This window comes from Conger conger, chromosome 10 (assembly GCF_963514075.1).
Source record: "Conger conger chromosome 10, fConCon1.1, whole genome shotgun sequence".
In the NCBI taxonomy this organism is placed as follows: domain Eukaryota; kingdom Metazoa; phylum Chordata; class Actinopteri; order Anguilliformes; family Congridae; genus Conger; species Conger conger.
This window is the reverse complement of record NC_083769.1, coordinates 6,384,542-6,395,774: the sequence shown is the minus strand read 5'-3', so window position 1 is coordinate 6,395,774 and position 11,233 is coordinate 6,384,542. Positions and strand designations below refer to the sequence as shown.

The 11,233-nt window shown below is 41.6% G+C and overlaps 1 protein-coding gene across 1 annotated transcript; it reads right to left on the bottom strand.

Moving 5' to 3' along the window:
• Positions 1-2,025: 2,025 nt before the first annotated feature.
• LOC133138644 (glutathione S-transferase Mu 3-like) lies at positions 2,026-9,077 on the bottom strand. Its single transcript, XM_061257568.1, has 8 exons — positions 8,926-9,077; positions 8,072-8,147; positions 7,536-7,600; positions 7,271-7,352; positions 6,878-6,975; positions 5,765-5,860; positions 2,637-2,747; positions 2,026-2,456 (listed from the first exon to the last, which is right to left on the bottom strand). Exons 1-8 carry the CDS (start codon positions 8,959-8,961, stop codon positions 2,361-2,363), a joined length of 660 nt encoding a protein of 219 aa, XP_061113552.1. The 5' UTR covers positions 8,962-9,077; the 3' UTR covers positions 2,026-2,360.
• Positions 9,078-11,233: the final 2,156 nt, after the last annotated feature.

The window sequence follows — 11,233 nt, the reverse complement described above, 5'->3', positions numbered from 1 at the left end:
GTGGTAATCCTGTCAGCTTTGTTCAGTCTGACCTCTCCTCCTCTGAACAACTTGTTTCTGCCCGCAGAACTGCTGCTCACTGAATGCTTTTTATTTAAAAGGTTTTCGCACCATTCTCTGCAATCTCTAGAGACCATTGTGAGTGAAAATCCCAGGAGATCAGCAATTTGAGATACTGAATCCACCCTGTCTGGCACCAACAATCATTCCACGGTTCAAGTCACTAGGATCACATTTCTTTCCCATTCTGACATTTGGTCTGACAAACAGGTCTGCATGCTTGTATGCCTTTATCTGCTGCCACATGATTGGCTGATTAAATATTTGCATTAACAAGCTGGTGTCCAGGTCTACCTAATAACGTTCTGAGTGAGTGTACACTTATTTATCTCCTTCAGACCTGGGTCAAATACATAATTGTTTTGGATTCAAATACGCTTTACTGAGCTTGTCTGGTGTATTGGAACCTATGAAATGCTCTCAGACAGTGCAAACCCCACATTCTGGTCCTCTTGGTTTGCTCAATTGCATCAGGCAAGATAAATACATTCCTGGGCTCGATTTATGTCCAAAATGTTATGTCCCTAGGACTCTAGTCTGCCTCTAGTACAGAGGTCGGCAACCCTGGTCCTGGAGAGCCGCAGGGCGTGCTGGCTTTCGTCTCCACCTTAAAATAAGCATCCGATTCAGACCCAAGAAACCAGGTGAGGTGACTTAACTGTGTAATCAACAGCTTTCATTGATCAATTAATGCTAAGTAACAGCGAAAGCCAGCACACCCTGCGGCTCTCCAGGACCAGGGTTGCCGACCCCTGCCCTAGTAGAATGAGTGGTGTGCTGGGTGGTCTTAACTTTGATTGCAGGATTGGAGGCACCTGTGGGGAACCCTATATGAAGACTCCTGAGGGGAACCCTATATGAAGACTCCTGAGGAACAGCCATTATCAGGGGTCCATGTTGCCCATATTGTTTGTGGTGGGCCTTTTGGTAATCAATGCATCTATTTTTCCTAAATGGTGTTTTCCCATTTTTGTGTTGTGACAAGCCAAAGTGGGCTGACCATAACGTATTGGGAGCTCATCCAGGATCTATAATTCTGTTTGTTTTACCCCTAGACTGTCTTTTTTCTATAAAGCTCTTAATAGCATTTAAATGGTGAATTGATCCGCATGGGTGTTTGTGGTATTGTTCTGAGCATTGTGTGCCTGAGCCCAGTTACTGAAGTCATCGGGCAAGTCCTGTGGGGCTGGTCACTTTATTTTGCTTTTTGTTTTTGGTGGAAATTCTGGGTGGGGGTACGCTTTGGAGTGCAACCGATTGACTTGTCAATTGGTTTTCTAGTTGTGCTCGAGCCCAGAAGGAACACTGAAGACTAGTTTAGGCAAAGTCAGGTAGATTAAGTTCTGCAGTTAGTTAGGATCTGGGGAGGCCTTTGCAATTGCTCGTTAGCAACACCTTGCTGCTAAACCATTTAATTGGTGTCACCTGTTTATGAGCTTGGGCAGATTGAGGTGTGGAGAGAACCCTGTGCTGTTATTGTTTGGTTAATTTGCGGCTGCTGTTGAATTTATGGACTTGCCTATGTGGTATAGACATGTGCTTTGTCTTTAGGTTTGAATTGTAGCTCAGTTTCCGGGTGGGAAGGGCAAGTCCTTGCTTAATTGGCAAATTGTCCATGCATTTGGGCTCTGGAGGATCAATGCCATTTAATTGGTGTAAAATGGTTAATTAAAATGTCGATGCTACCTTTGCCTGAGTGATATTTAACAAAAACAATTATGCATTTGACCCAGGTCTGATTGCTTTAAGTTGCAGATCTTTAGATTTCCCATGAGCCTGCTGACTGGACACAACACTATTTGCAGCACTGGCCAGTGAGAAGGAATATTCCCTGTATAAACACATGACCTCTGGTGCAGCTCCAGACCGATTCACCCTGGGGTCTAAACTTGGTCTGAGAAACTGAAGTCCTGGTCTCCGCTCACCTCAACCTCTGGTCTTTCAGAAAAGAATGAAGACGTACAATTGCCGAAAAACAACCTTTATTAACCAAAATAGGACCCGTTACAAAAAATACTCAAGACCACCAATTTTGTATTACTTCAGTCCTATAAATGTTATAAAAATTTAACGAACTAAAAGCTTGATTGTTTGAGGATTGTTAATAGTGCCCAAAGGAAACCTTTGCAACTAACCAGAAGTCATTCTCTATCGCACAGTATAGATGATGTCTGATTCAAGTGTTGTGGCTTGACTACTCATGAAAGGAACAAAATTAGTACCCACTAAGTTTTGGCACTGATTGGAACTGTCCACGCTGGAGTGCAGCGTGGCAGAAACTCACTGCATATATGTGGATTTCATTCTTTTTTGTTACCCCACTTTGCCATCTTGTTGTTCACAGGACCCTTTATGAAATTCTTTGACTTCATATAAGCTGCAATCTTCTCCAGGCCCTGATATTCCAACACAGTAAAAAAAAAAAAAAAATCAGTCCAAGCAAGACTGCTTTAAGCCACACTAAAACATTGTTTTCATCTTCCAATTCACATTATATTTCATTGAAACGAAAATATCTCTATGAAAGTATTTCTAAAACCTAGTCGTCGGTAGGGGGAGGAAGGGGAGAGACTTGCCTCAAAACGGTTCAGGAACTCTTTCAGGTTCTTGGTGTCATCCAGGCACTTGGGCTCAAACATGCGGTGCTGGTCCAGCAGTTCGTACATGATGAAGTCCACAAAGGTGATCTGCATAAAGGCATGTTGTAGCACGTTACACCTGACATGCAAAAGCGCAACCTGGTCACAGAGTGCCACATGGCGTGGAGGTTTTTCATCATTAAGTGTACTTTTAGGAATCCAGGGGTCCTCAATCCTCAAAGAAACACACCTGATTCTACTCATCAAGGCTACTCATCATTAATCCTTCGCAAAGACTATTGGGTCTCTTGGTTTTCATTGTTACTCTGCACTTTATCAATCAATTAGAGCAGTCGATTACACACTTAACTCACCTCACCTGGTTACCTGGGTCTGAACTGGGTGCTGATTTTAAGGTGTAAGCAAAAACTGGCTGACCCAGTAGCTCTCCAGGACCAGGGTTGGATACCACAGCACTAGTGGTTGATTTGTAGAAGCTATGTACAGTCGAGGCCAAAGGTTTTTACATTTTACACCTAGGCCAGGAATGGCCACCTCCAGTCCTGGATGGCCGGTGTGTATGCAGGGTTAACTCCAGTTCTGGAGGGCTGGTGTGTATGCAGGATTAACTCCAGTTCTGGAGGGCTGGTGTGTATGCAGGATTAACTCCAGTCCTGGAGGGCCGGTGTGTATGCAGGATTAACTCCAGTCCTGGAGGGCCGGTGTGTATGCAGGATTAACTGCAGTCCTGGAGGGCCGGCGTGTATGCAGGATTAACTCCAGTCCTGGAGGGCCGGTGTGTATGCAGGATTAACTCCAGTCCTGGAGGGCCGGTGTGTATGCAGGATTTTGCTGCCACCAGTTACCTGGGCTCAATCAGCTAATTAGCCAATTATGCTACAAGACAAGAACATTCATCACCTGCTGTTCTGCAGATCACAGAATATAATGTGCAAGCACAACCTGTGCAAGTGTTTCCCTGTTGGAAGCTTTGAGTGTGATGAGGATATGGCCTTCAGTTCTGTACTAGTCAATGGAGAACAATGTGAAAGATTGGGCTGATTAAATAATTAAGAACAGTCTGAAATCTAGAAACGGATACGGCCTGCCTTGCCCATCCCTAACCTAAAGCTAAAGACATTCAAACTCAATTTTCACAACTCTACAAATTAAATGTTATCATACTGTGTTACTGTGTTAAGTCAATTTAGGGTATCCAATTTCCACAAGAGGTCATTTCAATGGAATAGCTGAGAGGCATAATTTAATTTACCATCTCAGATTTTCATTGGGTCAAACGTATACATACACTTTGTTAGTATTTGGTGGCATTTCCTATGAATCGCTTAATTTGAATCAAACGCTTGTTTTTGCCCATTCCAGAAGGCTAGGTCTTCATCCTGGAGATCACCTGCAAACCTCATTCAGGCTTTTTTATGCCAGTTTTAGGGGCTTCTTCCTTGGATGACAGCCGTAGCCATGGTGAGGTAGGATTCTCTTAACAGCGCATGTAGATAAGGTTGTCTTTCGGACCAAAGTTTGTTCAGCTCTGGGAGTTAATCCTCCTTCCTGAATGATGCAGTGTGCTGTGGTCCCGAGATATTTATATTTGCATACAAGTGTTTGTATAGATGCTTGCGGTACCTTCAGTTGTTTAGAAATTGACTTGAGGAGGTCCACAATTATTTTTTTCTTTTGTATTTTTCTCAGGTCTTGGCTGAGTTTCCCATGGTAACAAGGGCAAAAGGGCACTGGCTTCAGAGCCATACACACAGCCACAGGTGTCAATTAACTCTTAATTATGACAACTGGCCAATCATAAGCTTCCATACATCAGAAAAATAATTATCTGGAAAATAATATTTTTATTTTTTTATCGATTGTTTTGAAATTACCTCTGATGCAAACAAAGTAGATGCCCTAATTTGCCAAAAGAAATGTATGGTGACATGAAATGTGAGTTGGATATTTTTAGCCTTGGTGTATGTGACCTTTCACCTCAACTAACTGCTTAGTCAAACCAAAAGCTTGCATCCAGCCTGGCGCTTTCTGGAAAAGATTGAAGACCCCGGATTTATCTGTACTAAAACAGATTAATGTAAAGTTTCTTCACCTCACCTGGTTCCTTTGTTAGAAATTGGTTGGTTATTTAAATGTAAGAGTGGAAAACACTAGGCCCTGTGATTCTTTAACCACTTTCTTTTACTACAGCAATGTCGGGGCGACATGGCTCAGGCAGTAAGAGCAGTCGTCTGGCAGTTGGAGGGTTGCCGGTTCGATCCCCCGCCCGGGCTGTGTCAAAGTGTCCCTGAGCAAGACACCTAACCCCTAAATGCTCCTGAAAAGCTGGTCGGTACCTTGCATGGCAGCCAATCACTGTCGGTGTGTGAGTGTGTGTATGAATGGGTGAATGAGAAGCATCAATTGTACAGCACTTTGGATAAAGGCGCTATATACATGGCAACCATTTACCATGCAGTAGGCATAATGAGGCATTGTTTTTTTACATTACATTACATGGCATTTAGCAGACGCTCTTATCCAGAACAACGTACAACAAAGTGCAAATCAAACACAAGAACAAGTGCAAAGAGGACCTGAGAGGACAGTACAGTTCCGAGACCTAGTGTAAACATACAGAAAATCAGAACCCTAGAAGAGTACAATCAACTTTCAAACTAGCATACCACAGTTGGCAGCTAGAATACAACAATACAACAGCCAATAAAAACAACAATACCTATACAAGTAACAATATCTATACATAAGTGCCATTACAGTCTAAGGCTAATCATGGTGGTGAGTTGGGGAGGGAAAGGTGTAGCCTGAAGAGATGGGTCTTCAGTCTGCGCTTGAAGGAGGTCAGAGACTCTGCCATTCTGACATTCCACCACCGTGGGACCAGGACAGACAGCAGTCGTGACCGAGAAGCGCAGGTGTGGCGAAGGGGAGGCGCCAGACGGCACGAAGAGGCAGAACGGAGGGGTCTTGTTGTTTTGTCCCCATGAAAACATCTCTACCTTTCCCTCATATCAAACGCTGGCTTTCACCCTTATCAAACCCATAGTTCTGGACTCACTGTACAAAATCATACACACATGCCCATTAACCATTAAAATCAGTACCTTATCGCCTGCAAACCATTTCCTGTCTCCCAGGAAGCTGGAGAACTGCTTCAGCAAACCAGGAAGTGCCTCCAGGTAACCTGGCTTCTTCCTGTCCTGGAACACAAAAATGGGAGAGTAGCCGTTCACCCATTAACTGCGTGCACAATCCTGAATGGAATGCCAATTGCGCAAAACTAGCTGTTTTTCCCCTTTTTACATTACATTACAAAGCATTTAGCAGACGCTCTTATCCAGAGCGACATACAACTAAGTGCAGATCGAACACGGGAACAAGTGTGAAGAGGACCCTAGAGGACAGTACGGTTCCGAGTCCTAGCATGACCATACAGATACAATTGGAACCCTTGCATCAGGTTTACTACTCTATGCCCAATATGTTATAAAGTTATGTGTTCCAAAGTCCTTGTAAGTAGGCCTATCCTACACGGTTTCCATTTTGTGAGAACAGAATAAGTTTTAATGTGAACTTCAAGTCACCCCTACACATCAACATACAGGCTAAGAGTGTTATGAATAGTGATAAATGAGAACGGTTTATCGTCAAAACAAGCCATTGCTACCATCATATACGGTTTGGATTTGGAGCACATGTTGAGCTGGTCATGCATCTCATTGGTGCACTCCGGCCATAACATAGAAAATGTACAAAAGTAGCAAAGTCTCACCAAACTCTACTGAAAGGCCAGAAAAGTATTAGCCAGATATGGACGCACTGTGAGCTATTAGCCTGACCGCCACAGGGCCGGAGGCCTACTGGTCACCTGTGATCCATACTGAAGATTATTCAGAAGACATTCATAATATGTTTGCTCTAACAACAACACAGTGCTCCAGCGATATCTATGTAGCAGCACTCAATGAACTGATCTTAGCACCCAACCACAAGTATTGTATATAACAAAACTGGATTCATCCCAAAATTATAGGAATACTTGTTTTACGGAGCAATTCATTCAAATTTGATACAATTGATAAAGCAAATTTCTTGTGAAATTAAAGCTACACATTATGTACAACAGACGAGTCTGTGAAACAATGCTGAATTGCTAGAATGTGGTGATTTTCTAAGCCATTTGTAAATTATAAACCTACTGTGTGGTCTGGACTTACAAAGTCAGTGTAGCAGAGTATGACAAAGCCGTTGCGGAAGTCCATGGCCTGGTTCTCCATGATGTCAACCCGGATCTTCTCCTCCTCGGTCTCGCCACCTGCAAGACGACCAGGAGTAAACAATCAACGTAAAACAAGTATGAACATAGAATGAAAACAGGTTAGGCAAGATGGTGGGGCAAAGCTGCTCATGGGAAAAACTGCAGATTTGCAAACTTTTTCATGTGTAACTGTTCTTTACTAAAGTGGATGCACCATTGTTCTCTTACATTGAAAGTCACTTAATAATCTCAGAAAAATCTGATTTATGAGTGGCACATTTTCCATTGAGTAGTACAGACCGGAAGGCCATATCCTCATCACACTCAAAGCTTCCAACAGGGAAACACTTACACAGGTTGTGCTTGCGGGCGATGTATCGCAAAATGGCGTTGCTCTGGACAATCTTGCGGTCTCCATCTTCCAGGTAGGGAAGCTGGGAATCAGATATGTACAGTCATGCACTGCAGCACATCACAAAATCTCTGCTCTTAGAATGTCATGTGACTTGACAAAAATTGAATAATAATAATAATAATAATAATAATAATATTATTATTATTATAGCTGAAGTTTTTATCCAATGTGACTTAAAGTTGATTAGACTAAGCAGACTTACATTGGGGAAGTCCATTCCAAGTTTGTGCTTTTCATCAAACCAGCAGCTCTTGTCATAATTGGGAGCTGTTTAAACACAGGGAATCCGGTTTGAATTAGTGCAGGAGTACCTCCCTTTCCAACGTGTAATTAGGGCTGGCGGTATTCTATCCTTACCATTAAAATTATCGGCTATTACAATATGACATTACATTGGCGGATTGTACGGATTTGGAGAAAGCCTACTGATTATTTCAGTTTTCAAGCAAGACAGACCTGGGTACCTTCTGTGAGACAGCGAATGTCAGCGAACAGGCTACTGTATAAGGCAACTTTAGATTTCCCTGCGTATAAGACGATTTTAAATATCTGCCGAAGGATTCTACCTACAAATACAAAAGTTAATCTTGATAGCAAATGAATCCAGATATGTTTACGCCACTGTAACAGGAGCAGCCTGAGGTGCTCGGTTCAGTTTTTTGCTAAGCGAGCGTCACATTACCACCTCGTTTTGTTCAGGTGAAACCTGTCCTGTATCTTGCTCTTTCAAACGCTTACCTTCGCCGCAGGAGTAGAATTTATCTTCATACTTTGTCCCAGTGTACTCCAGGAGCAGACGAATGGGTTGTGCTAGCTGTTGAAATAAATGCACAATTTATGCAATGTCTGAGGGCGACAACAAAGCGGTTATGATAACAAAGACAACTCAGCGAATCAAATCTTTCAACATTCAATAATGCAACATTCAAATTCACTCAATCACTAAACCGATTGCTAAATTGGTGTTTAGACTGGACCGTCGTGTTACAGATTAATTACCGAAACTCACAAGATTAGCCGACAGGGAATTCAAACTATCGTTACAAAGTGCTTTGTTCTCGCTTACATAAGCAACACATTGCAGCAAGAACTAGGTAGTGAAAAGACGCGTGTAGTTCATTTCACCGTAGTTGACCCATTCGTGAATGGATCAACAACATATAGGCCAAATCAATGTTCTCAAATGCCTTTCTGTTCTCGTATTCTGCTGTTCATTTAATTTTATCTTGCCACAATAGCAATGTAGCAGAATGCGAGTTTACAACTTCAAAGACTATATGCCATTTAAAATATTCTGTATGCATTAGCAAACAAGTGCATATTTAAATGCTTCGCATGCCTACATGTAGTTTTACAGTTTTAGGTTTACAACAAACGTGTCAATATGATATCGTCATATCCTCCCTCCCTTTTACCACTCTGCAAAATACTGCTACCACTCAGAACAGCTAAGTAGTGCCACAAAACGTCGCTATAAAAAGTATCTTCAACTAGCTGTAGCCTACACCATTCATTCGCTAGCTACAAAGCTACCATCAAATCTTTCGCATAAAACAAAGACATATGTACTTTAAATGCATGCGTTGACTTACCCCTCTGATATCCCAATATGCTAGTTTCATAGTCATGTTGGAATTTATTAGATCTGTCGACCTATTAATAGCTTGTATGAATCAACCTAGCGCAAATTCAGATCAACAGATCCACAGTCGCCGAAGACTGATTAATAATGTTGAATGCTCATATCGCCATGAGCGTTTGCCTGCAGTATTGGCCAATCATAAATAAGATAAGTGGGCGTGGGCCTCCTTTGATTGCTCTCATTGGTGAACTGAGAAAACACTGCTCTTCTGTTGGTTCACATTCTCTTTGAGGAGATACACGGTAAACTGATTGACAGCAGTTTGGAAAAACTCATTATACAATGTGGATAAATTGTACGTACATGAGTACCCATAACAAAAACCTTTCAGAAATGTAACCCCAAAATGCATTGTTTAATGCAAAGATGGATTGTCATAGGGGTTGAATCTTATATAGTAATGATTAAAGTAACTGATTACACCAGTGTCCAGTGTGGCAATAAGTGTCACCCGTTGTATATTTAACATATTTTTGCTCATAAATCACATGGTATTCTAAACGTCTTGATCACTGCCTGACATCAATTTATCCTAATCTGAATAGTTAACTTTTCGTTTTCGTTATTAAGAACATATTCTAAAGACTCGCAGCTGATCATTTATTGCTACATAGTCTGAGCTAGTTTTTATTTCTACATGTCCTGCATCATACATGCAATAGCATTTTCAGGTAATTAGTTCACATTTGCTCATTTTGTCTGACAGCTATTTTTACATTACAGAACAAAATCTAAAAATCTAGTGTCTAGGGTCCCTAAGAATATAGCCTATTAAGAAATACTCTGGAGAGGAAAGTGGAGACTGCCTTTTTCTTGATATTTTTAATGATCTCAACGGCTTTCAGTCGATTGTGTGAGGTCCTGATAAAAATGAGACGAACTAGTGCGGAATGTAGCTGATGACAGGATTCTGTTAATGTGTACACTCTATGGTTAATGCAGGACATTTGACTTTTGAGGTAGAATTTATTTGCCATTAGCCGTAAAACGTCTTATAATATCCCGGGCTTTTATTTGTTTGAACACCGATGCGCACCCGGCCTTTAATAGAGACAGGCGGTTATTTCATATGGGTGTGTTCACGCTCGACTTTTTATTTTTTTCAACGGCCATCGCCTTAAAAAAATAAATAAAAATAAAATAATATATATATATGCAACACTATGGTAAAAGGAAAAAGTCGGACGCCTTTTAAAATAGCGCAGTGCCCCACGCATCCAGATTTACCATACCTAATAGAAAATAATTAAAAGCAGACTCAATTTCAGCAAATCAATCAATGCATCAACGGATGTGGAAAAATGACCAACCTACATGGAATGGCTAAGAAAATACCAGATTTGAAATAACATTGCCAAACCTGTGCATGTAGAGCCACAGGATCTGGTTGTTTTTATTTTCTCTGTATCAGTTCAAATCCAAGAAACTTGACTGTGCAATCAACTGTTTTAATTGGGTGGCAGTGGAGTTTGTAACTCGGTCAGAAGTTGTAGGTTTGATTCCTAGGTGGGGCACTGCTATTAATATAATAATATAATAACCAAACGAAAGGCTATGTTCAGACTACATTCTACATTCCAGTTCCTGATTTGTGCCACATCCGTATGTTGAAATCAGATTTGTTGATGTGGTGAAATGAGATGCATGCAGCCCTCGTGCAGACATTTATACACAACTGGCTCAGAATGGCATACCCCCGTCAAACTGGAGGTACTCCACTCTGAATGTGATTACTGTGACCTTGTCATAATTGTGCATTGGCAGTCGGTCCCAATGTTGGCCCACTTTCCCTAATGAATATAAACAGTCTAAAAAATGGGACCTGAGCAACAAAATCAGAATTGACCATGAAGGCCTGCTAAATTTAGCAGCCAAAGTGCCTGCAGAATCCCTGAATTCAGCTTCATTATTTAAATTAATCAGAAACCACCAAGTCTCCGGGACCAGGGATGGGTTTATCTTTTCTGAAATCATAACCTCCCTTCTCCCTACAGCAGCAGTGTGCGTTCTGGCTCATGTGCTTTGCAGTCCCACGGTCATGGTGGTATTAGCTCCACCGAAGGCTTGTCTTGTGACCAGCAGAGCAGAAGTACAAAATGGCAGTCCCGTGGCTGAATCTCAGGGCTATGTAGTCATGTGTCATTTAGCCTTACGTCTCAGCTGTGGCTATAGCTGTAGACTCCATACAATTACAGCATGAATGCAATATGATTTTAAATGAACTATACCAACATATATATGCAAGATTACATAAATTT